Raw genomic sequence first — 27,954 nt, 5'->3', positions numbered from 1 at the left:
TCGTACGATTTTTCAAAAAAAGCTGTAGAACCGATTTAAAAAAATAATCACTTATGGAAAGATAACATTTATGAATACTATATATTTTAATCTTATTTTTATCTTAGGTTAACAACCAAGTGGTGCCGAGCAAGCGGCTACATAATAAACTCAAATTCAAAAATTGATTTATTCAACTAGACTTTATTTAGAAGGACTTAACAAAAAAATTGTCAAAATACTTAAACTATCACTTTTCGGAATGCTATCTCTACAGAGAAGAACGGCAAGAAAGGTCTGGTGGAAAGAAGACACTAATAGCGAATAACGCCATCTATCGGAATTTATTACGGATAACGTGGCGCCAACGCTGCCCGTCCGAGAATTTCCAGCATATAGGTACGAGTCGGTCGAGAAGTGACTGAAATGGATTAGCTTTTGTCAAGATATTTTCAAACATCACATACGAACAAAAATGGTGGTAAGACTCTACTCGACCAGGTTTTGTTCGTATGTAATGTTTAAAAATATCTCGACAAAAGCTATTCAATTTGAGTCACTTTTTTACTGAGATAGATTAGGTTTTGTCGAGTAATATGCATACACAAAAGCTCATCTATTTGAGTCTTGTTAGATTCCGACTCGTGACTCAAACAGGCTTTGGAAATTCACTGCCCGTTCGAATCACAAACATTTCACACAACACAAAGTTTTCAAATGGATATGGATAATTATGTCGTGGCCATATCGTAGTCTCCTTTCATGAAAATTTCATGGACCATGGTCAAATGTCTATTGGCCACATCATGATGTGGTTTGAGCAGATCAATTATAAGAATTCGTCTATTGAATCTGGAGTAGACATTTTAAATGTATCAGCTTTGCCAATAGGACCGATATTTAATGATTTTTCTCAACAGCGATTACCATTCACAGGCATACCTAACATAATTATAATACATAAGCGCTTATTGTATAACTATAGGTTTAATGTGGGCTTGGCGACACTGGTTTCATACTAATTATGACATTATAGCACTTCTATATGATTTTACTGTTCTGTGATTATAACGATGTCGATATGGTTATTGGTTAGGTTGTATGATCTGACCACTTGTTTATTTATTTCTTAAGTAGAATCGATATGGGGATTAAATCAGAATTGTGTTATTCAATAAATTTAGTCTATTGTGGCTCTTAAGCCTCAAAATTTGAATCATTCTAAAATCATGGATGTTAGAAATTGTATTTTCGTTAAGGTATAAGGGAATTGAGGTAAAATAAAACCATTTGCGTGTTATATATACGTATATTTTCTTATTTATATAATATCTAAGCGCAGCGACCGTGACTTTATCATTCTTCGACTTTATACGATTAAAATAATATATGTTTTATTAAACAAATGTTACAATTCAATCAATTAAAACCAACAAATTAATCCAAACTATACAATAATACAATATGGCCATAATTTATCAATGACGCAAGAAAGGTCAATCGTGTTTTTTATTAATATTATCCAATAAAATATCAAAAATAACAAACAATGTACAATGTAAATTAAAAGCCGATATCACAATAAATACTTTATGTACAATACATACAAGACAAAAACAAGAAAACAATTAGGTATTGGAAAAATACACGAGATTTCTGGGGCAAACCCATAACAAAACATTAACTAAATTCTCAAATAAAGTACAATTTTACCACATACCTACCATAATATTTTTTATTATATAAAAATGCACCAATACTAAGTATATCGAAAGGTAATATTGACTATAAAATTATATATTTTTTTTATTTACTGTTTATAAAATTATATTTGAACTCCGGGTCTTTCAAACATAAGCATCGTGAGGAACTATACGAGTCGAAATAAATTTATTTGTGATGTAACAACGAACAAACTTACACTACTCGCTGTCTATTATCTATATAAAATTAGCTAAAACTGCTAGCGAACTACAAATGACGGCAAATATTTTAGAATACTATCAGACCATCGGTTTTGATAAACTCTCTACTCTATGCTCGATACTTTAAGAATATGTATTTGGTCGAAAGAAAATGTATGTTACATTATGTTCATCTAGTTATAGTTTTTTTGATGAAAGTTGATAATTATATGCATGCGTAACTCGTATTCAAGGTAAGTTTTTTTTGTTTTATTTTATATCTTTTGGTATGAATATATTATAGCCGTAGTTATATTTCAACTTTCTCAAACAGACCTTACAATAGGGTTGCCACTAAATCTAAAATATGAAAAGGTAAAAAATTATAAAGTGCAAAGATGTGTGAACATACATCATAATTTATAATAAAATTGCTTGTAAAAATTAAGGTGGATTTATTGTAAAATGTAATTTTTAATATTTTAAATTATCCGTAAGAATTAAACACGAGAGCAAAGAAGGCTGTTTGATATTGGCATGCTCTACGCAAATTTAATTCAAAATTCAATTTTGGTATTTAAACCTTATGATACAGGAGTATGCATCTTAGACATGAGGATTTTTTACTTAAAAATGTAACATTAAAATCCGATTTCGATGTTTTCCGCGGTAGACACGAACTTTCCATTCACATTCCAATCACATTTATTACTTCATATTTATTGCCATTATATACAAAACCGTTTTTTTTTTGTTTATACACACGTGTTTGTAGGCTAGGGCTGTCACGTTTAAATTTTATTGTATGGTGTTTTATACGAGCTTTGTGTGGAATCGCGTGTTAGGGCTGTCACATGTAAGTTGTATTATCACGCTGCACGCTGGTTTGTTGTTACGGTTGTCACGCATACTGTTCCACGAGCTATACTAGGGTTGTCACTCCACCGCTCTACCGCTTGTCCCTCAGGCGCAAGGCGACGAGCTCGTCGAGCTGCGCCTTGTAGAGCTGCGTGACGTCATGCAGGTCGAGCCGCAGCTCTACCGCTTGTCCCTCAGGCGCAAGGCGACGAGCTCGTCGAGCTGCGCCTTGTAGAGCTGCGTGACGTCATGCAGGTCGAGCCGCAGCTCTACCGCTTGTCCCTCAGGCGCAAGGCGACGAGCTCGTCGAGCTGCGCCTTGTAGAGCTGCGTGACGTCATGCAGGTCGAGCCGCAGCTCTACCGCTTGTCCCTCAGGCGCAAGGCGACGAGCTCGTCGAGCTGCGCCTTGTAGAGCTGCGTGACGTCATGCAGGTCGAGCCGCAGCTCTACCGCTTGTCCCTCAGGCGCAAGGCGACGAGCTCGTCGAGCTGCGCCTTGTAGAGCTGCGTGACGTCATGCAGGTCGAGCCGCAGCTCTACCGCTTGTCCCTCAGGCGCAAGGCGACGAGCTCGTCGAGCTGCGCCTTGTAGAGCTGCGTGACGTCATGCAGGTCGAGCCGCAGCTCTACCGCTTGTCCCTCAGGCGCAAGGCGACGAGCTCGTCGAGCTGCGCCTTGTAGAGCTGCGTGACGTCATGCAGGTCGAGCCGCAGCTCTACCGCTTGTCCCTCAGGCGCAAGGCGACGAGCTCGTCGAGCTGCGCCTTGTAGAGCTGCGTGACGTCATGCAGGTCGAGCCGCAGCTCCTCCAGCTGCTCCTCCTTCTCGCCGTACATCTGCAGCAGCGCGTCGTACTGCTCCTGCACGCTCTGCAATTTGAAAATAATTATTAACAATTAATTTTCCACATAATTTAACAAAAAGTTGTGCTTTGTAATCATCTTCAACTTTAACCTCTTTCAAATTGTACCGAATGAAAAGAAAAGATCACTGTCAAAATTAATGACATGCAATTTTTTTATCATTATTAACAAACCTGCGATTGCTCCAACTGCTGTGTGAGCGCGGCCACGTGCTGCCTCAGCGCATCTCTCTCGGCCTGCAGCGCGGCGCTCACCCCCGCGACCCCCGCACCCCCAACACCCCCCACACCCCCAACACCCCCCGACCCCACGCCGATGCTCTGCGGGATCCACATCCCCCCGCCGATGCCCATGTTCGACACTGTGCTTGTATCGTCCTAGTGAAAATAATAAAAGGATTTAAAAAAGTTGGTACGACTTGTCCCCAGCTTTCGAAATAGTTGATCAACTTAGTTTCATAATAAAACATTTAGAAAAGTAAATAAATATAATAGACTACAAGCCCGCATAGGACAAAAATATGGGTCAAATGAACCACCAGGGGACATATCTAGAACGATAGCAGAGCAAAAAATAATAAGATTCATCACTATGCCGTCACTTGTAAGCTGTCCAACTGAGTGCAGATGAGAATTGAAAAGTACAGGTAGACTCGGTAAATTTTGGTCATATATTTTTGTACGGCATTCTTAACCATCGATAGATCCATTAAAAATAATAAGAAACCGCCCAGTGCCGTACAAAAATGGTGGTCCACCAAGTCGGAATTTTTAATTAATTTCCGAGAGTTACCGGGGGTAAATTTGGTCATTTGACCATGTACGGCATCTGTGTCATACCATTGCTATACTGCTTTTAATCCATTATTCCGCAACGCCGTACAAAAATCATGGGGACAAGGGGAAAAAATCGAGAGTTGCAATCCCCTCTCTTTCCCCACTCCAGGGGGTCATTTGACTAAGTACGGCTTCGGTTCCAAAACATTATCTAGCACTCAAAAGTACTATTAAAAGCAATGCCGTCAAAAAATAATTGTTCTTTTAAATGTATACCAATAATCATCTTAATTTCATCGAATTCTTGATATAAAGAGCTGTAAGGTCATTTGACCCTGTACGGGAACTTTTTTTTAACATGATATTGTAAAATTCAATTGTTGTATAGTATTGCCGTTCAAAAGAAACCGTTCTAAAAAAAGTTATAGAGAAATGCAAAACCAGAAATTTTGTTAAAGTTTAAACATCGTAGATTAATGAAATATAATAGTTTTCTACACTTTATCCGTTGTTTTAAATAGTATTAACATAGATAAATTAGGAAAAAACGATGCCGTACATTTTTGTGCAGACCACATCTTTTAGGCTGATGAAAGCGACGAAAGCTACAATTTTAAGGGTGCTTTATGGCCATTTGATACAGTACGGCATTAACATATTTTTACCCGACTACGGCAAAGCAAAAGGAGGGTTATGGTTGTTTACAGGTCATGTATGTATGTTCATCTATTCCCTCGTAACTTCTAAACTACTTATCAGAATTCGACAAATGACATATCATTAGAAGCGTCTGAATTGTTCACTGGATAACCAGCGACCAGCTAGCTAAAGGCTATATGGGGTTTCACAAAATCTAATGTGGCGCCCTCTAGCGGACAAAACATACAGAGTAAAAAAATAAAGTTAAGATAAATATGCAGTGTTTGGTATCATTTGAAAGCGCTTTACTTGTACATTTTGAATATGTATATATTACTAGCATTTGCTTGTGACTTTACCTGTATTCATGGACTGATTGCATATAATTCACATCTTTTCGTTCATAGCTTTTTTATTAGTTCATCAATTTAACGGAGTCCATTCCACCTGACTCCGACTTTCCAAGGTGATAATTAACCACCTCGAGCTTCTTAATATTAATGTATATTTATATTTTATTATAAAAATATAAAGCAAACATTTCGTTATATGGATTTTTTTCTTTTTCAGATTTTTCCCCTTTGAACCAACGAAAATGTACGGCACATGAAAAAATATTATCTATGCATAAAATACTTTAAAAATAAATTTATTTCGTGTTGTGTCAAATGACCCCCTGGAGTGGGGAAAGAGAGGGGATTACAACTCTCGATTTTTTCCCCTTGTCCCCATGATTTTTGTACGGCGTTGCGGAATAATGGATTAAAAGCAGTATAGCAATAGTATGACACAGATGCCGTACATGGTCAAATGACCAAATTTACCCCCGGTAACTCTCGGAAATTAAATAAAAATTCCGACTTGGTGGACCACCATTTTTGTACGGCACTGAGCGGTTTCTTATTATTTTTAATGGATCTATCGATGGTTAAGAATGCCGTACAAAAATATATGACCAAAATTTACCGAGTCTACCTGTACTTTTCAATTCTCATCTGCACTCAGTTGGACAGCTTACAAGTGACGGCATAGTGATGAATCTTATTATTTTTTGCTCTGCTATCGTTCTAGATATGTCCCCTGGTGGTTCATTTGACCCATAATTTTGTCCTATGCGGGCTTGTAGTCTATAATCATAAGTCCAATATTTTAAGTCTAAAGAACCGAAGTAAAGTGTACAGTACAATCTTTGATATAGAATTCTGATGACATAACACATTTAAAGATACAATTCAAAAGGAGTGCCTCAGGGTAATGTTTTAGGACCTCTGCTATTTATTACATTTATTAACAGGAATTTAATACAAATTTTACTTACATTCCATAAAGAGTTGGACAAGGTATCAGAGAGCACAGACTGCGAAGGTGACACGTCACCTCGCGTCGATAACTGCTCCTGTTAAATACAATTAATATTATGAAATGCAATGATTTTAAGCTCTAAAATGCATCCAAACAATTTTTTTAATTTTATCATGAATAAAACGTAGTTACCTGCAGTATAGTGTTTCTCTTTCGCTCAGTATCCAGAGCAGTTCGCTCCTCTTCTAATAAATGTTCAAGTTCAGTTATTCTCTTTTGCAATTCTTCTATTTGCTTCTCTGTAGCATTTTTCAGTTCCTCTAATTCCTTGATTTTGCTGAAAAAAAAATTGTAAATATTTAAGACATCAATGGTCTTACCACAAAACAATTTAAACACAATCTAACTTTAAACCATGGATCTGTCACTTTAATAGTTGTCTTTGACGAAACCAGATTAAAGAGAACCCGCGCTTAAAGTTAAACCAGCTGTCTAAAGATTTTTGTGGTAAGACAGTATGTTTTGCATTTGGTGTATGTATCGATACTTATGACGCCACACTGTGGTATATTTCCAAGTGACATCTAAAAAGATAGGAACCCAAGCCTCACCTGTCCCTCTCCCCCTCCAGCAGCTGCAGCCGCTGCACGGCGTCCTGCCAGTGGCGCGTGACGCTGTCGAGCTTCGCTTGCGCGTCCCGCTGCAGACTGTCCGCGATACTCAAGCGCTCCTGCAGCGCTTGGCTCTCTTCGCGCGCGAGCCGCTCGCGTTCCACAGCCTTCGCCGCTTGCGTCTCCACTTCCGCTGTATTGTAAAGAGATATTAAGTTGTTAGTGTGGACAAACATCGTTTATAATGTGTGCAAGCTGCAGGTCAAAAAAAAATTGTTACCTTTAATCCATACTAATATTATAAATGCGAAAGTAACTCTGTCTGTCTGTCTGTTACTCAATCACGCCTAAACTACTGAACCAATTTGCATGAAATTTGGTATGGAGATATTTTGATACCCGAGAAAGGACATACGCTACCTTTTATTGCGAAATATGGACCACGGGCGAAGCCGGGGCGGACCTGTAGTAATATAATAAATGCGAAAGTGTGTTTATTCGTTTTAATGTGACATGGCCATGGGTAACTTTTGACAGCGGTGAAATGACTTATACTAATGCGAATTTAACATCAGGGGAATCCGCGGGCAAAGAAAAATATATGAATACTAGATTTCCGCCCGCGGCTTCGCCCGCGTTTTCAAAGGAAAACCCGCATAGTTCCCGTTCCCGTGGGATTTCCGGGATAAAACCTATCCTATGTGTTAATCCAAGTTACCCTCTATATGTGTGCTAAATTTCATTGTAATCGGTTCAGTAGTTTTTACGTGAAAGAGTAACAAACATCCATACATCCATACATCCATACATCCATACATCCATACATCCATACATCCATACAAACTTTCGCCTTTATAATAGTATTAAGATATTAAGATAAGATTAAGATTAAGATTAAGATTGTTTTCAATAATAATGATGATGATGATATTGTTCATGAACTCCCAAGGACCAGGCGAGTTTATACTTTCGCTAGCTATGCAGATACTGAGCCATCTGCGTACTTTAGGTTTACTTTAATCAGTCGTAAAAATTTCCAATTTTATGAAGATGTAGGGGCTTGTTATGTGCGGGTGTAATAAAAGATGAAATAACTACGCAAAGGTTATATTTAGTTAACTACATATATTTATTCGTATGTAATTAATATTCGACCTAATGCGACCAACCCGCGTCCCGACAAGCCCTTAACTGTCCATGCATAGCGCACGAACTGTTTATATACCAGTTACCGTGTGAACCTATGGTGTGAACTTTCTTATTAGGTACTACACTTGAAATATTTCGGTAACTCGTAAATTGGCTTGTCGTCGCTACATCATTCCCCCCTTAAAATAAAAAAAGGTATACAAGTAAAAAAATCTTACAATAAAATTAAACAATAAACAAAGGGGTATATATAAAGTGTCGCTATATAAGATTACAAAATGTTTAAAAATATAAAGTATAAAGAATGTTCACAATATAAATCAATCATAACGTATACAAGTGGTTAACAGTTAACACCTAATTTCGTTAAAATATTTATGTTATTACAAAAACTTGCGTTGGTTCTTCTAAGTGGCGTGCGATAATTGTTGCACGTCATCTAACACTTAGTAACATTAACATTTCAAATCCCAATACGTTCTTTACACTTGTATCGTTTAATATTACAAAGGCTATTACTATACACTCATAAGCCATAAATCAAAAGTACTTAAATTTCTAAGTAGTAAACATTTCAATCAAAACTCAACACAAACGTAAATTTGAAATACCATACTTAAAACGTTAAACAATGAACAAAAAACTCGTTTCAAATTTCATAAGTGCTATTATTTATTAAATACGATGTGTTGATTACTAAGTATTTATTATACATTTCTATGAAGTCTTATGAATACTTATAATCATCGTAATTCTAATAAATTTAAAATAGTTGAAACAATTACAAATACAATACTATTACCTAAATCGTACTGGTAATCGTATAGCTCTTCCACTACGCGTGGTATGTGTATTAGGCAATTCGCTACTTGGAATTTGTAACGGAACCTTAGTATCTGCCCCAGATGTCGTATCACTATCATCATTCAAATAATATGCAGGTTTTAGACGGTCTACAGACATTCTAACTTTCCTGCCAGTCATTTGAATGTAAAATACCTTTTCCTCTCGACTCAACACACGATAAGGACCGTCGTATGTTGGTTGTAAAGGCTTACGTACTGCGTCGTTTCTTACAAAAACATAATCGCACTTTTCTAAATCGGGGTGTATAAATATGTTCCGTCTTTCATTCTGCCTAATAGCTACTGACTGATATTTTCTAATAGAGTCTCGTAATTTACTTACATACTCAAGACTGCTATCTATTTTTAAACTCGATTTTTTATCGTAATAATCACCTGGTAATAGTAAAGTTGTTCCGTACGTTATTTCTGCTGCGCTTATGCCGGTATCACTTCTTACTGCTGTTCTAAGTCCTAGCAACACAGTTGGTAATTCCGTAACCCAAGATGATGATATATTGCATAAGCGAGCCGTTAATGCCGCTTTAAGCGACCTATGCCAACGCTCTACCGCCCCGTTACTCTGTGGGTGGTAAGGTGTCGTACGCAACTTATTAATACCTAATAACTTCATTAGTGTAGCAAATAATTGACTTTCGAATTGGCGTCCTTGATCGCTTGTTAGCTTTTTCGGACAACCAAAACGAGAGATCCATCCTTCATATATTACACGCGAAACCGTTTCAGCAGTTATATCTCTCGTAGGAAAACATTCTGGCCATCGCGTCCCCCTGTCACTATGGTTAGGCAATACGTCCTAAAACCTTCGGGTGAAGTGGGTAAAGGTCCAATTAAATCAACATGAATATGTTCAAACCTATCGCACTGCGGAAACGATCCTAAACCTGACATTGTATGTCGATTAACCTTCGATCGTTGACATTCAATGCATGTTTTAACTTTTAACCCATTGGCCAACGTGACGAATCATATTTGGCCAATAAAAACGATTTTGAATCAATTTGCGTGTAGTCCTTATTCCGGGATGACATAAATTATGTACACTATCAAAAGCAATACGTCGAAATTTATCAGTCAAGTAGGGTCTAATTTTATCATTATCTAAATTATTACAATAAATAAATGTACCACTTTCAGGTAACATAATTTTCTTTAACCTATTATTAGCGTCTTTCGAATTAGATAATTGTAACATATAAGAATCTTGTTGTTGATTCTAAGCAAGTTCTGCGTAATCTATTACAGTGGGACAACTTATTGTTGCGACTCGTGATAACAAATCTGCAACGACATTATCTTGCCCACTAACGTGTTTCAAATCCGTTGTGAACTCACTAATGAATATCAAGTGTCGTGTACGTCTGGGTAACTCTTTCTCGCTATTTACTTTAGAAAATGCATAAATTAACGGTTTGTGATCCGTATACACCGCTAACTGTCGTCCTTCGACCATATTCCGGAAATGACGAATAGCCAAGTAAATTGCTAATAACTCCCTATCATACGTACTATACTTGCGTTCAATCTTAGATTCTTAGAAAAATAACCTACATGAGTATCCGATGCGTCCGTCATAAGTGCGAGCGATGCATCGGCCTTAGGGTGCTAAAAAAATCTGCACTTTATAAACAAAAACATAAGTTGAGTTACCTTGGCGATAATAAATAACCATTTATACGGTCGCCGTAAACTAAGATCTAAAGTCATTAACTTAGTACCAAATGTCTTAATTACACTAAACTACACTTTATAATCACTACACAGTACACTCACTCGCGGATTGGTTATTTTTCGACACTGGTAAAATTATTAAAAGTCGGCTCTCCTGCTGCTTCTGCCACGCACAAGGTTGACGATAGTACAATCTGGCGATATGCTTAAGCGGTAATGGAAAAAACGTAGCCAATTGGGATTTTTCTGTTTTGATATCCCTGCACGATCGCGACTTCGGGATGCGGAGCGATGCGTGCGATTTCCGTACCTTCGACCGCTAAACGATTTGCCTCTCGAGCCTGCACATTCCAGTTGGTTTATCCGCTGCTTTAGTTGTGCTGACTGCTCGAGGTTTAACGGTACCGACGAAACTGCTTTAACTGCCGGATTCATTTTTAATTTAAACAAACGATATCTATGCAATTCACTATATGTTCACTAAACGTCGGGAGTCACCAATGTAGGGGCTTGTTATGTGCGGGTGTAATAAAAGATGAAATAACTACGCAAAGGTTATATTTAGTTAACTACATATATTTATTCGTATGTAATTAATATTCGACCTAATGCGACCAACCCGCGTCCCGACAAGCCCTTAACTGTCCATGCATAGCGCACGAACTGTTTATATACCAGTTACCGTGTGAACCTATGGTGTGAACTTTCTTATTAGGTACTACACTTGAAATATTTCGGTAACTCGTAAATTGGCTTGTCGTCGCTACATCATTCCCCCCTTAAAATAAAAAAGGTATACAAGTAAAAAAATCTTACAATAAAATTAAACAATAAACAAAGGGGTATATATAAAGTGTCGCTATATAAGATTACAAAATGTTTAAAAATATAAAGTATAAAGAATGTTCACAATATAAATCAATCATAACGTATACAAGTGGTTAACAGTTAACACCTAATTTCGTTAAAATATTTATGTTATTACAAAAACTTGCGTTGGTTCTTCTAAGTGGCGTGCGATAATTGTTGCACGTCATCTAACACTTAGTAACATTAACATTTCAAATCCCAATACGTTCTTTACACTTGTATCGTTTAATATTACAAAGGCTATTACTATACACTCATAAGCCATAAATCAAAAGTACTTAAATTTCTAAGTAGTAAACATTTCAATCAAAACTCAACACAAACGTAAATTTGAAATACCATACTTAAAACGTTAAACAATGAACAAAAAACTCGTTTCAAATTTCATAAGTGCTATTATTTATTAAATACGATGTGTTGATTACTAAGTATTTATTATACATTTCTATGAAGTCTTATGAATACTTATAATCATCGTAATTCTAATAAATTTAAAATAGTTGAAACAATTACAAATACAATACTATTACCTAAATCGTACTGGTAATCGTATAGCTCTTCCACTACGCGTGGTATGTGTATTAGGCAATTCGCTACTTGGAATTTGTAACGGAACCTTAGTATCTGCCCCAGATGTCGTATCACTATCATCATTCAAATAATATGCAGGTTTTAGACGGTCTACAGACATTCTAACTTTCCTGCCAGTCATTTGAATGTAAAATACCTTTTCCTCTCGACTCAACACACGATAAGGACCGTCGTATGTTGGTTGTAAAGGCTTACGTACTGCGTCGTTTCTTACAAAAACATAATCGCACTTTTCTAAATCGGGGTGTATAAATATGTTCCGTCTTTCATTCTGCCTAATAGCTACTGACTGATATTTTCTAATAGAGTCTCGTAATTTACTTACATACTCAAGACTGCTATCTATTTTTAAACTCGATTTTTTATCGTAATAATCACCTGGTAATAGTAAAGTTGTTCCGTACGTTATTTCTGCTGCGCTTATGCCGGTATCACTTCTTACTGCTGTTCTAAGTCCTAGCAACACAGTTGGTAATTCCGTAACCCAAGATGATGATATATTGCATAAGCGAGCCGTTAATGCCGCTTTAAGCGACCTATGCCAACGCTCTACCGCCCCGTTACTCTGTGGGTGGTAAGGTGTCGTACGCAACTTATTAATACCTAATAACTTCATTAGTGTAGCAAATAATTGACTTTCGAATTGGCGTCCTTGATCGCTTGTTAGCTTTTTCGGACAACCAAAACGAGAGATCCATCCTTCATATATTACACGCGAAACCGTTTCAGCAGTTATATCTCTCGTAGGAAAACATTCTGGCCATCGCGTCCCCCTGTCACTATGGTTAGGCAATACGTCCTAAAACCTTCGGGTGAAGTGGGTAAAGGTCCAATTAAATCAACATGAATATGTTCAAACCTATCGCACTGCGGAAACGATCCTAAACCTGACATTGTATGTCGATTAACCTTCGATCGTTGACATTCAATGCATGTTTTAACTTTTAACCCATTGGCCAACGTGACGAATCATATTTGGCCAATAAAAACGATTTTGAATCAATTTGCGTGTAGTCCTTATTCCGGGATGACATAAATTATGTACACTATCAAAAGCAATACGTCGAAATTTATCAGTCAAGTAGGGTCTAATTTTATCATTATCTAAATTATTACAATAAATAAATGTACCACTTTCAGGTAACATAATTTTCTTTAACCTATTATTAGCGTCTTTCGAATTAGATAATTGTAACATATAAGAATCTTGTTGTTGATTCTAAGCAAGTTCTGCGTAATCTATTACAGTGGGACAACTTATTGTTGCGACTCGTGATAACAAATCTGCAACGACATTATCTTGCCCACTAACGTGTTTCAAATCCGTTGTGAACTCACTAATGAATATCAAGTGTCGTGTACGTCTGGGTAACTCTTTCTCGCTATTTACTTTAGAAAATGCATAAATTAACGGTTTGTGATCCGTATACACCGCTAACTGTCGTCCTTCGACCATATTCCGGAAATGACGAATAGCCAAGTAAATTGCTAATAACTCCCTATCATACGTACTATACTTGCGTTCAATCTTAGATTCTTAGAAAAATAACCTACATGAGTATCCGATGCGTCCGTCATAAGTGCGAGCGATGCATCGGCCTTAGGGTGCTAAAAAAATCTGCACTTTATAAACAAAAACATAAGTTGAGTTACCTTGGCGATAATAAATAACCATTTATACGGTCGCCGTAAACTAAGATCTAAAGTCATTAACTTAGTACCAAATGTCTTAATTACACTAAACTACACTTTATAATCACTACACAGTACACTCACTCGCGGATTGGTTATTTTTCGACACTGGTAAAATTATTAAAAGTCGGCTCTCCTGCTGCTTCTGCCACGCACAAGGTTGACGATAGTACAATCTGGCGATATGCTTAAGCGGTAATGGAAAAAACGTAGCCAATTGGGATTTTTCTGTTTTGATATCCCTGCACGATCGCGACTTCGGGATGCGGAGCGATGCGTGCGATTTCCGTACCTTCGACCGCTAAACGATTTGCCTCTCGAGCCTGCACATTCCAGTTGGTTTATCCGCTGCTTTAGTTGTGCTGACTGCTCGAGGTTTAACGGTACCGACGAAACTGCTTTAACTGCCGGATTCATTTTTAATTTAAACAAACGATATCTATGCAATTCACTATATGTTCACTAAACGTCGGGAGTCACCAATGTAGGGGCTTGTTATGTGCGGGTGTAATAAAAGATGAAATAACTACGCAAAGGTTATATTTAGTTAACTACATATATTTATTCGTATGTAATTAATATTCGACCTAATGCGACCAACCCGCGTCCCGACAAGCCCTTAACTGTCCATGCATAGCGCACGAACTGTTTATATACCAGTTACCGTGTGAACCTATGGTGTGAACTTTCTTATTAGGTACTACACTTGAAATATTTCGGTAACTCGTAAATTGGCTTGTCGTCGCTACAAAGATTAGAAATATGATTATAACAATAGTTAGGGAAATTTCGATTGACAGAAAAAATACTACAAGTCAGGAAAAATTTATATAAGTAAGGAAAATTTCCATAAGTCAGGAAAATTTCTATAAGCTGGAAAATTTCCATAAGAAAGGAAAATTTCTATAAACAAGGAAAATTTCTATACGCCAGGAAAATTTCTATAAGTCAGGAAAATTTCTATACGCCAGGAAAATTTCTATACGACAGGAAAATTTCTCTTTGTGGGGAAAATTTCTATACGTGAAGAAAATTTGTATAAGCCAGGAAAATGTTTATAAGCCAGGAAAATTTCTATACGTCAGGAAAAATTCTATAAGCCAGGAAAATTCTATACGACAGGAAAATTTCTCTTTGCAGGAAAAATCCCTAAGTCGTGTGTGTGTGTGCGTACCCAGTCGCTGCGCGGCGGCAGTGCGGGCCCGCTCATGGTGCAGCGCGGCGGCCTGCAGCGCGGCGAGCTGGGCCAGCAGCGCGGCGGGCGGCGCGTCCCGCTCGGCGCCGCCCGCCGCGCGCGCTTCGCTCGCCTCGCTCACTTCCCGCCGTAGCGCCTCCTCGCGGCTCACCCAGCGCTGCTCCTCTGCACAAAAGGAATCACAAAAATCACACTTATGTATCGATCGAATCTTGTATTCACACAATACGGAAAATTAAAAACACGATATAAAAAATGCGAATACACAACGGAAAAATAACATGAAAACAAAAGTATTTAATTAAAAACGATATGACGAATCATTTGAAAAGAATATGACGCATCAAGCATTATTTTACACGCGGTTATTTTTCGAAAATCATACACATTTGACAGTATTACGCTGTACACGTCTCCATATTTTAATTTTAATCGCTGTCATATTAATCCATCAAACCTTTTACAACTGAAAAAACAAACGACAAATCATTAAAAATAAAACTCTACAAGACTTCATTTAAAATTTCCTATTATCCATTCAAAACGAACGATATTAACCATTTTGTTTTACACATAATTCAAAATTTTTCCAAAATTTCACATCACATTTATCACCAAAAAAAAATTTTTTTAATTATTTTTTTCCTTACCTCTCGCCCGCTCAGCCCTAAGCTGCCTTAGCTCATGGCGCAGCATCTCCGCTTGCCGCTCAGCACGCTCCCGAGCTGCCTCGAGCTGGGTGTTCCCCGTTCTATACTTGTTAAGCTCAGCTGTATTGCGTTGCAGTTCGGTTATCTCTTTCCTGGCCGCGTCGAGGGACGTACGCGCGCTTTCTAGCTTTTGGGTAGTGTCGTCTAGCGCGCTTTTCGTCTGAAAATTAGAGATTTATTCTATATGTAAGATATACTCCTAAAAATAAAAATAAAATGTGTTGTTTTTTAAGCAAAATATAAATATTATTGTATTGGGATTGAGTAACTCGCAATTCATTTTTTTAAGAAATTAATAAAATTATGGTTTTACTAGACACATGTGTTTTCTTTTGTAAGTACAATTTATTTTAAAAAAATAATCATACATTATGTGTAAATTACACAAGTAGTTCCTATTTAAATTCGAAATGTATTTAATACTTTTTGACTTCTTGATATATGAATAATACAGTTTTTGACATAATATAATAAAACCTATGGCAATAAAAGGATGAAACTGATCACAATACACGGCCATACATATATACAATAAGTTGCCATATAAATGAATCTATCTTGCAGTGACACATCCACAAAGAAAAACAAATATAAACAAGAAAAAATGTCATATCACATAAACGAGAATTATCATACAAAGTACAATAAATATTATAAAGCTGAAGTGTTTGTTTGTTTGTTTGTTTGTTTGAACGCACTAATCTCGGGAACTACTGGTCCGATTTGAAAAATTCTTTCGATATTAGATAGCCCATTTATCGAGGAAGGTTATAGGATATATTTCATCACAATACGGGCAACAGGAGTGGAGCCACGGGGGTGAAACCGCGCGGAGCATCTAGTGCTACAATATGTTGATTCAATAAAGAATAGTCATAACAAATATATTTGTTATGTTATTAATGTAGATCAAGATAACATTTTCCATTGTGATAAGGTATCAGGCCAACTTGTGAATTCACTGCAGTAAAAATGATTAATTAGTACCACAGTTAGTACATTTCAACATTAACAAGGACAAAATCTTTCCATTGTTATTTTCTAACTAGCTTTTTGCCCGCGTCTTCGCCCGCGTTTTCAAAGGAAAACCCGCATAGTTCCCGTTCCCGTGGGATTTCCGGGATAAATCCTATCCTATGTGTTAATCCAAGTTACCCTCTATATGTGTGCTAAATTTCATTATAATCGGTTCAGTAGTTTATGCGTGAAAAGTGAAAACCATACATACATACATACAAACCTTTCCTCTTTATAATATTAGTATAGAATATAGATTGATAGAAAATGCAATTTTTTGTTGATAAAACTAAATAGCATAAATATCCTTTTCGTTATCAAGTTTTAATGGTACAAATAGGGCCAATTTAAATTATATTCCCAGCACGAAAAATTTTTTTTTGCCAACACGTAGGTATATGTTTTTAAATGTTTTATTTAATGTAAAGGGCTTTATCGCTGTGCGATAAGTGATAACATCATCCTGTTGAAGAAAATTACAATATAATGCACCAAAAACTCATAAAAAAACTAAAAAAATTGTTAGTTATACTTCCGCAAGTTCCCAATCTATATATACTATTATAATAAAGCTGAAGAGTTTGTTTGTTTGTTCGAACGCGCTAATCTCAAGAACTACTGGTCTGATTTGAAAAATTCTTTCAGTGTTGGATCCAGGACATTTATCGAGGAAGGCTATAGGCTATAATATATCATCACGCTAAGACCAACAGAAGCGGAGCCACGTAGGTGAAACAGGGGAGCGGAGCTAGTGTAAAATAAATATGTAGCACTTTTTATTCGTCATTTTTCAAGCAGTTAAAATATTATTATCATTAACTCACAACCTTACCTCATTAAGTTCAGTTTCCATTTTCTTATTGGCATTAGTAAGTCGATAAACAGCTTCTATCTGACTCACTTCCAACTCCTCCTTGGCGGCGAGGGATCGCTTCATACGGTCTAGCTCGGAGGACTGTTCTGCTATTTTATCTCTATAATGGAAATATATCCTATTAATATTATAAATGTGAAAGTTTGTATGGATGTTTGTTACTCTTTCACGCAAAAACTACTGAACCGATTACAATGAATTTTAGCACACATATAGAGGGTAACTTGGATTAACACATAGGATAGGTTTTATCCCGGAAATCCCACGGGAACGGGAACTAGTTATGCGGGTTTATCTTTGAAAATGCGGGCGAAGCCGCGGGCGGAAAGCTAGTCATACATAAGTATCACGGTAGTTTTTTTCGTGCATTAGAATATCGTAAGTCAGTATCTGACTGATATAATCTAAAAACAGGCAAAACTTATTCAATTAATTTGATTAATACCAACACACATTTAAATTTAAAACCTAGTAAAATTGTTAATAAAATACTTGTAATTTTAAACTCACCGTAAACTTTTAATAACTTGTTCGTTATCCTTCTCCTTGGCTCTTAGCTTTTTGATAATGTTGGAATGTTGCAACTCCTGTCGAGCCAACTTTTCCCCCTCCTCTTGCAATTGCGCGATCATGTCGTCTTTCTCTTTCAAAAGCGTTTCTGTACTTGTTGAACTTTTTCTTGATATTTCTTGCTTTAGGTTATCTAATTGCTTTCTGAGCTGGTCCTGAAATAAACGTAAAGATTGTGCAATTTTGTAAAAAATATTGGAAATTAAATTCTTTTTTTGAATAAATGTCTTATTCTATTTAAATTTTACCTTTTCTCTGATAGCTTGTTGGAACTTCTTTTCAAGAGCAGACATTCGTTGAGTATAATCCTCCGTAATTGTGTTAATATCACTGCTTTCGTGTTTCGCCATAAGGCTCTCCATTTGACACTTGAGATGAGCGTTACATTCGGCTAATTCCGCATTATTTCTACTAACTTCCATCAGTCTATTCTCTCTGGCATCTAAAATTTCCGCCATTTCACTCAAACGGCGCATAAGTTTTTCGTTTTCTGAACTTTGGCTTTCGTCGCTCGTATTACTCTTAATGGAAGCATCAGACAGCTCTCTGTTGTGGCCGCGAATCTTTGTGGCTAAATTCTTTCCTAGTACTAAATCAACTAAATTGGGTGATGTTGTTCCATCCATTTTATGTTTGAACCCATATTTCCCTGGGCTATTTCTGCAGCCATTTCCACTGTCGCCATTGGGGCTAGGTATGATTTCAATGTCGGATGAGGTGGTAGTTTCAATTTCATCCCCTGATGTATGGCCAGATGTACGATCTGAACCTATTTTAACTAGGTCACTTTTACTGTCGGAACTCACAGGAGAAGTCCTCTCTTTAACTATACAGTCTTTTTGTGAAGAATCATTACTTCCTGGAGGACTGTGTACTGGGCGCTCTATGTTCACAAAAGAACTTTCTGATCTGAGCATATCAGCTGTAACATTGACATTGTAAAAGGAAGATGAATCACTCAATTTTTCCATAGACATATCTTCACATTCCTTTTTATTTTCTTCATTAATATTTTCTAATGTAATACTATCATTATCAGCATTCAAAGTTCGATCTGACCATGATCCATCATTGGACGAATTCTCACTGATATGCATTCTCTGAGAGGCAAGCTGCTCTACATACATGATACTTTCTGGTTTCCTCTGATCAAGTCTCGCTATTTTTGGAAATGGACTTATTGGTTTCTCATCTGTATCCAATACTGTAGGGGCAGTGCATTCAGAAATGGAATTATAGGACATAGTGTCCTCATCATCATCAGCTACAAGGCTGACACTATCCGCTGTGTTTACTTTTTCTGTCCTCTCTCCGATGGGAGTTGATTTCTTATCAGATCCTTCAGTAGGAGTTAAGTTTGAAGATGAACTACTGTTTCTATCACTTGCGTAACTATCAAAGCCAAGGCATTCTATAGAACTTGGGCTAATAAGACTATCAGGTAAGATTTCAACAGATTCAGAATTGGGTTTCAAGCCCATACTACTACTTTGTGAGGCAGATTGATAAGAGGCTGCTTCGGAATCAGGTGTAGTTTTCAAGCTCTGTGACAAAACTTCTACTGAATCTGAACTATTCCTACTTGATACAAATGAAAGAGCATTGCTTAGTGATGATTTACGTCTGTCTTCTGATTTAGTATTTTTCTTTTGATCCAAAGATTCTGACCCATCAGACATTACTAACTGGCTCTTGGAAAACAAATCATCTTGGCTCTCGTATTTATCACATATAACGTTTAAAGACTTCGCTTTAGGAGGGCGGACAATGGTGTTGTCATCAGTTTTAGGTTGCTCAAAAAACGACCCTGCAAAGGACCCCCAAAGGCTTTGTGAATTCGCTTTAGATGGGCTCTCCGTTACTACAGGCTGCTCTTTAATTGGGCTATCTTTATCACCTTCTGCACTGACCGTGAGCCCCCACGAAGAAAAGAAATCATTGCTATCCTTTTGTGGGGTCGATCCGGCCCCTGGAGAACTTTTAGCCGACGGAGGGCTCGAAGACGCACCCTCCTGCTCCTCTTCGCTTTCATCCTGAATGTCCAAAGCTTTATCAATAGTCTTTTGAGCCTCTTTTAATGCATTTTTAGCTAAGCTCGTCAAACCCGAAGTGTCGAACCAGTTCATATTGAGTAAACATTAGACAATTTAATAATAGCACAGCACAATAATGTATCACAATACTGTTGTCAAACAATGCTCAATTGTTGAACAAATTAAATCATAATAATGTTTTGTAATAAATAGAACGTCGATATTAGATGCAGGCACTTTTAGTGACGTTTACATTCCATTTTGTGTTTATCTTTTGTAGGTACTGTCAAATCACAAATGTCAAATCATTAGAAAGAATAACATTCCACCACATTTTCAATTTAAATTTATGTATCAAATATTAGTTGTTTTAACGTTTTAAATAAAAAATAATGTTTAATTTTAATATGTCTCATGAATACGGGTATTATTAAGTACAGTTTATATAAATAAGTATCTAATATGACTATATAGTGAATGTCACAAAACATTTGTTATTTTCGAGCAGGCTCTCACAGCTCCAGTGGCGCAATTGGTTAGCGCACGGTACTTATAAGACAGTGTTCGTGTGAGAGATGCCGGGGTTGTGAGTTCGAGCCTCACCTGGAGCATATTTTTTGTACATATTTATTATTTTGTATTTAGTAATTTTCTATTTATCAGATTAGTATTTATGATAATAATAAAATTATTATACATAAAGTTAATGTATAAAATTATTCTCTTTATATTATTAATATTATTTAATACATACTATCCATTCTTTCATAGCACTATTTTAATGGAAATCAATTAAAATCGTCATTGATATACATACCTATACTTATAAAAGTACTTACTCAAGTACAATCTTAGATCATTAGTACAATACATAATTAATACACACAAAAATATAATATAGGGTATAGACTCAATAGGTACCTAATAAAACTTGCACAACTGTACATTATCTTTGTTTTCTTTTCACAAAATGACAACTTTATTTAAGTAAAGTTGATCTAAATGTAACTTTGGTACAATTACTAGACTGTAAAATTTATAGGAGCGTAGTTACCTGCTTAAGTTTTCTTGCATATCTATTTTTGTTGAAAATAGAATGTTACGTACGTGTTTACGTTTTCTTTCCATATGAGAACCATTCTCGTACTTCAAGGAATATTATAAAAAAATAATTATCGAAACCCGTTCACCTGTTCCGTTCACGCGTGATGTCGTGATCAAGGGAAATACCTAGGGATTCATTTTTCAAAATTTTTTGAATTTCGAATCAAAGTCTCAAAGTAATATAGGGATGGACAGATTGTAAATAATCAATTTTGGCGTTGAATTTTTGCGTATGTTACTCAATTTTGGAAAATAAAAAGCAATGACACTCATTTACTTTTAATACATATATTTATTATAAATACTTAACTATACAATTTTCTTTTATCAATAAAATCTTACACCTATGGAGTTGGAAATGATAAAATGTATCACAAAAATTAAATTAGAGTAATAATTTTGACTCCTTTTTTAAACATATGAAAGATACTGGTCTATTATGGATCTTCATGAAAAACTTCATCCAAATGATTACAAAGAACCCTAAATAAATCTATGCCATACTGTATAAATAGTGAAAAAGACAAACCTTTGTATTATATAGTATAAGTTTTTACATCTCTCCCATGAGAACTATCAATCAACAAAGACAATACTCAATGAAAAATATCAAGTTGAAGCGATTTTATTTTTATTTAACTCAATTCTTCCATAAAAAATTCTTCAACACTAAACACAAAGTCTTATACAAATATTTTATTTAATTAAATCTTAAACAACACCCGTATTAGGGTTCACTGTTGGCGGCGCGGGTTGTGTAAACATGAAGGAGGTCGCATTGGCCAACAACTGTTTCTTTACGAAGTCTGTGGTCGCAGACTTCAAGTTCTCTTTGGCGCCAAATTTGCATTTGACGTATCCGTATAGATTCGCGCCTGTCAGTGTCAGCGCGATCATGACGAGCAGCTAAAAAAGAAAATATTTTTTTAGTGTAATGAAATAATAATAAATCGTTTTTTATGCTAGGAGCAAATCCAAATTATTACTTCACTACATAGTATAAAACAAAGTCGCTTTCCCTGTCCCTATGTCCCTATGTCCCTTTGTACGCTTAAATCTTTGAAACTACGCAACGGATTTTGATGCGGTTTTTTTTAATAGATAGAGTGATTCAAGAGGAAGGTTTATATGTATAATAAGATCCATTAAGTAGTGGAGAAGTACTGTTATTTTTGAGGTTTCTAATGTGATGTCGTAAAAAATTACATTTATTCCGCTTACATTGCAAACGCAGGCTGAACCCTACGAGTTTTATCAAAATAATGTACTAAGTATTATACACATTGAAAAGGTCTACAGAAAAGTCCGCGATGGTATATGTCTATCTCTTATGGATAACCCACAATAACTTTTTTTTGTCATTTACTTTTTACGACAAATAATGGCTAATTTTCGAAGCGATTTTAACCAATACAGCATTAATCCTTAAGCAATTAAATACCATGGATACATTGTTCATTTAATATAGATCTATATGGCCCTTTACACCGTATGATTTAAGTGAATATTTTCGAAGATATTACAGATTTAAAAATTGCGGGACGTAGCGTTTGCGGCCGCCCGGCTATGTATTTTATACCCGTGCGAATTGCGATGCCGGAGCGGGCCGCTATATTTTTATACCTATACAACGTTCACAATTTTTCTGTAGTGTATTTAGTATCAGCATTGCACCCGTGCGAAGCCGGGGCGGGTCGCTAGTTGATAATAAAAACTAAAAATAAATTAAATCTAAATAAATTACAACATATTATGGAGAATAAGTTTTATAATTTATAATTGCCTTATTTATTATTTAAAATTATGTCTTGTTTACATTGAAAAAGGTACTTAAAACATTGAGATAATATTACTATACGTATGGAGGAGACACCACGAACAAAATCTGTGCGCCATTTTTTTGCTCTAACTAAGTTTTAAAAATTATTATCTAGTTAGGTTCTTACCGATGAAAGTTATTCCTTTGCACATTTCCGTATTATTTGTATTATTTGTGCAATATCGTAACACACACGAAGGCATATTTGATGCGTTTCACTTTAAAACCATTAAAAAAAACCGCTCAACATACGTCATGTGGCGTATGTTGAGCGGAACATAAGTGATGTAGGCGGTGTCGTCTCCATATATGTATATCTCAATGACTTAAAACAACAATGTAATAAAACATCAATGGAAATAATCACTTTTGTCTTTGACGGCAGTATTGTTTAAAGTACATATCAATCATTAGGAAACACTGCCTAATACACTCGTAGGCAGAGTTTTGCTTTGGACATTTTTTTTATTTTATTTATTTTATTATTACATACATAGATTCCTCAGCTATTTGTATTACAATATTTATTATTAACTTTAACAAAACATTAAACAATACGCCAATAAAAAGGAATACCAATAATAAGACAATTAATGTTTATGAATGAGAAATAAACTTACCATCCATTTGAACTTAAGGCTTAATAAGCAAATGATGAAGAAACCAGACCAGATGAGTGGGCACAGTATGAGACCCATCCAAAATAATCGACTTTCGTTCCGGTTTACGCGATTCTGAAAATATAACAGTAGGTATTTATAATAAATATTGGATAATTCTTTATTTTGTTTTTGGCTCAAAAATTTTAAAATTTTAAGAAGCGAAACAGAGATTGCAAAGATTTATTATTTGAGAAATAAGGGCAATACTTTTAACTTAATTTTTTAAACAACATTGTTCTACTTTAAATTGTTTTTTTAAACAATGTACGAGTATGAAATAATAATTATTTAATTTCTAATCACCTGTCTAGATTCAAAGACCCAGTGTGACTTGCCATCATCATCAACATAGTTCCACCATCTCAAACCAACTAAGAGACGTCCTGAAAGAAAAAAAATATACATAAGTTAGGTCTGTATTTGTAAAGTTGTCTGTTGAAATGTAGTTTTTTAACAGATATTTGAATATTTTGAAATTTAGTTGCAATTTCAAATAAATAATTTAATTTAAAATTAATACAACTAACTCAAAACTTTTTCACTGCAAACAGTATCAATAATCCTGAGTGGTATAGGTATATAATTAGTCCCAATCTTACCGCTAATATTTTTGACAGTCCAAAAGTCAGCAGACAGTAACAGGACAACAAGCACAAAGCTTGCTATGAAGGAGTCGGAGAACCAGCCACACAATATGTATACTACAATGGCTGAACAACGGAATATTAGATGAAAGAACACTATGTATGGATGTCTGAAAATATAAAATATAACACAAAAATATACATTAAATATTCATATTAGTTATAGCTAACCTGTGTAGATCCGAAAACAAAACCCAAAAAGGCACTATTAGTGGAAATAATAACTGATCAGTATAGAATATCTCATACTGATAGACGGTAGTGGTATAAATTTTAATTTAAACATAGTAATTAATTTATATTCTCTATTCTATACCTGCAATAAATATTATAATTGTCAAGAAAATAATTATGTTTAATAAAATTCATTGAGTAATTTTTATGTTTACATACATACTTATACCTATTTAAATATTTTGTATGCCTGTTATCACTACATTTCTTAAGACTTACACAAACTGTTTGTTAGCATTGTCCTCTTCCCCAAACGCGATAGTGTCGTCATCTAACAACGGCACCTGGGGGACACCGGGCTGTAATAACGCATTAACAGAAAATCTACATCAAAAAGCCGTGCAAAGCAAAAAAATAATTGTTTTAGTTTTGTCAACCGCAAATTTGCGTATGCACTATACACTCTAGGAAGTTATGAAGTAGCTAAAGATGTATTTCAATTGAATTCATCTACACTAGATGATGAAAGGCAGACTTACGCGAGATATTATTCTAAGCCAAAACGATCAAAGGCAGTTATGATTAACACGTTAGCCTAAGAATTGGCAAATTAAACAGCTGTTGATTACTATAGTTAATACATTACATTACATTAATACATTACATGATATTCAATGAGTAATGAATCTGATAAATGAGTACCTATGTACGTTACTTTACGTATAATCCTTAGCACTTACCGTAGCCGAATTCATGTTTAATAAATATTTTCTTTATAGACGTTCGTTATATAGCGGTTTAGTCACAATAATTACTTGTTAAAGGATAATATACATAATTGAATCACAAATTCAGAAACATCAGTGATTACAGAAAATAGAAATATTATCGATTTGGCATTTTTGTCATTTGTCACTGTCAATCGTTAAAAGACACTGACAATCATCAATGTCACTGTAATATACAGAGACATAGAGTAAAGTAATACTGTGTACAGAGATCGTTAACGCCACAGTTAACGTTCGTTCGATCCTCAGAGGAATAATAGGTTTATTGCTCTGAGGTTCGATCATTATCGATCGAGAAAAAGACCAAGGAGCACAGTATCAGAATACCTGTGCAGAATACTAATTATACACTTATTATTTACTAATTATATACTAAAAGTTGTAACGGAAACAAATTTAATATTCAACCTGAGACTAGTCACTAGACTAAAGAAAGACTAAGAGACCCTATACAAATGTTTCGATCTTAGTTTCGATCACAGCTTGGATCACAATCGAAATCACAGGTTTCGATAATGAAAAAATTGGCATGTTGTCGTGGTCGCTTTGTATCTAGGTATCTTCTTTTGTCTGGAATACTTAGTCTGTATTTGTATCAATTCAAATGTTTGATGGTTAAATGCTCTAAGGTTTGAATCTTTTGATAAAGTAAACGTTTGTCTTGTCTAAGACTTGTTTAAGACATTAAAAGGAGGAAAAATAATTGGAGAAATATCGCCTTGCGGTTTCACATTATGTAATTATTATAATATAGCCTTCCTTTAGTCACAGAGAGACAGTCAAAACACAGACAGTCTAAATTAATAGGAAGTTTTTAGCTTAGGTTCTTGGCATAAGTCAATTAAACGAACTATCCCGGAAATTTTAGAAATTCAGTTGTACATCTATACTATATATACTATATATACTATAATATTATAAAGAGGAAAAGTTTGTAAGTATGTATGTAAGTATGTATGTATGTATGTATGGTTTTCACGCAAAAACTACTGGACCGATTTCAAAAATTCTTTCACCATTAGAAAGCTGCATCTTTACTGAGCAACATAGGCTATATTGCATTTTCAAAAAAATTAGAGATCCTTACCAAAAATGCAATAATGTAACCCAAGGTGTAAAAAAATCCTCAATAAAACTTCTGTCATCGCGTGCGCTGCGGAATCTATTGAAGATAGAACAAAAAAATGTTCTACAGTATTATAGAATGGATCAATATCTACAAGAAAGTCCGCGATACCATATGTCCATCTTCAGTAGTTATGTTACTACAACAACTTTTTTACGTTTTCAAAGTAAATAGAAGTGCCGACAGTAATCAAACCATGTTATCCATACACATATATTAATCCTTATCCCATTAAATGATGTTTTATTATAGACTGTTTCAATACCAGCAAAATACTTTTTAAATGAAAAGAATTGGATATTCCATTCAAAAGATATAACGAATTTAAAAGTGTCAATCTACAGAAAATAGTAGGTATACTGTTCGAGCAGGCCGTAGTGCGGGGGTCACGGAGGAATTCTACCAATATGCGTCTTGACGGAACACAGTGGGGTTTTGGTCGGTAGGAATCCGACATAACCCACGGCCCCTCCCCTGGAGGCCGTGGGTATCTATGAAAGATTTCCCCACTAAAACAAAAAAAAAAAAGGCCGTAGTGCGGGACGGGGTAAAGGTGATTTTCATGTCCGACCTATAGTAGACTTTTCACTGTAAAGATATCGCTATCTATGCGGGTGAAACCGCAGGGCATTGCTAGTACTATTATAAAGGCGAAAGTTTGTATGGATGTTTGTTACTCTTTCACGTAAAAACTACTCAACCGATTACAATGAAATTTAGCACACATATAGAGGGTAACTTGGATTAACACATAGGATAGGTTTTATCCCGGAAATCCCACGGGAACGGGAACTATGCGGGTTTTCCTTTGAAAACGTGGGCGAAGCCGCGGGCGGAAATCTAGTTATGAAATAAAATGAAACTATATTATATTGAAGTTTGGAGTATAAAATGTATCAATGTAGATGGAGTCCAAGGTAATTACCATTTATAAAATATATAGATCGATTATACAGATAACATTACATTACATGTGTTTGATGTTTCTAAATATATCGCTTTGGATCACAGTTCACGTGATTTTTAAATTTCCCACATTCCCATTGATGAGTAATTTAATAACTTTCAATTTAAATGTTGTTCAAATGTGGGTTGTGCCTTTCATACATTCAATATATTACAAATAACTTAGACAAATAACATATTATTGTACTGAACCAACAACAAATTAATTGATAAATGTTTAAAAAAGACGAAATGTGCGTGTGTGCATAGTATTCTGTTCAATTAAAAAAACATGTATCGAGATGAATCGAACTCGATGCATAGAACGAACTAAATGCTTTACTAGCTTGAAAAAAATAAATAAGACAACAAAAATTATAGGCATATAAGTAAAACTATGTTTTGCAATAATATTATTGAATAATTTTCTTTCAAATAATTATTTTAATATATCATGTCAGGCCAAAACGATTTCTTTCGAATCGATGTTTTACTTAAAATCGATTTTCAACACATCTGGGAAA

General features: G+C 35.4%; 2 protein-coding genes and 1 non-coding gene across 4 annotated transcripts; 1 reads left to right on the top strand and 2 right to left on the bottom strand.

Annotated features, from left to right (window-relative positions):
• Nucleotides 1-1,274: 1,274 nt before the first annotated feature.
• LOC149483720 (uncharacterized) lies at nt 1,275-20,443 on the bottom strand. The gene is made up of 10 exons (XM_089701931.1): nt 18,384-20,443; nt 18,076-18,290; nt 17,524-17,665; nt 15,615-15,834; nt 14,944-15,129; nt 6,931-7,123; nt 6,512-6,656; nt 6,336-6,413; nt 3,776-3,979; nt 1,275-3,608 (listed from the first exon to the last, which is right to left on the bottom strand). Exons 1-10 carry the CDS (start codon nt 20,259-20,261, stop codon nt 3,456-3,458), a joined length of 3,414 nt encoding a protein of 1,137 aa, XP_089558057.1. The 5' UTR covers nt 20,262-20,443; the 3' UTR covers nt 1,275-3,455.
• A 242-nt stretch (nt 20,444-20,685) lies between these two features.
• TRNAI-UAU (transfer RNA isoleucine (anticodon UAU)) lies at nt 20,686-20,779 on the top strand. Its single transcript has 2 exons — nt 20,686-20,723; nt 20,744-20,779. It is a non-coding gene; the product is annotated as a tRNA-Ile (tRNA).
• Nucleotides 20,780-21,964: 1,185 nt separating this feature from the next.
• On the bottom strand, nt 21,965-25,480 carry LOC149483718 (putative Golgi apparatus membrane protein-like protein CG5021). 2 transcript variants are annotated; one of them, XM_089701269.1, is made up of 6 exons: nt 25,312-25,480; nt 24,851-24,915; nt 24,353-24,507; nt 24,057-24,136; nt 23,712-23,825; nt 21,965-22,178 (listed from the first exon to the last, which is right to left on the bottom strand). In XM_089701269.1, exons 1-6 carry the CDS (start codon nt 25,324-25,326, stop codon nt 21,984-21,986), a joined length of 624 nt encoding a protein of 207 aa, XP_089557395.1. In that variant the 5' UTR covers nt 25,327-25,480; the 3' UTR covers nt 21,965-21,983. The 2 variants fall into 2 exon arrangements, with proteins under 2 accessions (XP_089557395.1, XP_089557394.1); XM_089701268.1 differs by having other exon boundaries at nt 24,851-24,930; nt 25,312-25,478.
• Nucleotides 25,481-27,954: the final 2,474 nt, after the last annotated feature.

Source organism: Colias philodice, chromosome 12 (assembly GCF_061535455.1).
Source record: "Colias philodice isolate Cphi_HAF_F1 chromosome 12, ilColPhil1 Martin Lab GWU primary, whole genome shotgun sequence".
NCBI lineage: Eukaryota > Metazoa > Arthropoda > Insecta > Lepidoptera > Pieridae > Colias > Colias philodice.
Note: the sequence above shows the minus strand (reverse complement) of the source record. Positions and strands in the feature narration are given on the sequence as shown.

Excerpts from the sequence above, each read along its gene's own strand:
- LOC149483720 (XM_089701931.1), bottom strand. The coding sequence starts at position 20,261 with ATGAACTGGTTCGACACTTCGGGTTTGACGAGCTTAGCTAAAAATGCA. Across the intron at positions 17,666-18,075 it reads CAAGTTATTAAAAGTTTACG|AGATAAAATAGCAGAACAGT; the intron begins GTGAGTTTAAAA and ends TTTCCATTATAG. Across the intron at positions 3,980-6,335 it reads TGTCCAACTCTTTATGGAAT|GACGATACAAGCACAGTGTC; the intron begins GTAAGTAAAATT and ends TATTTTCACTAG.
- LOC149483718 (XM_089701268.1), bottom strand. Across the intron at positions 23,826-24,056 it reads GGGTCTTTGAATCTAGACAG|AATCGCGTAAACCGGAACGA; the intron begins GTGATTAGAAAT and ends TTATATTTTCAG. Across the intron at positions 22,179-23,711 it reads GCCTTAAGTTCAAATGGATG|CTGCTCGTCATGATCGCGCT; the intron begins GTAAGTTTATTT and ends TTTCTTTTTTAG.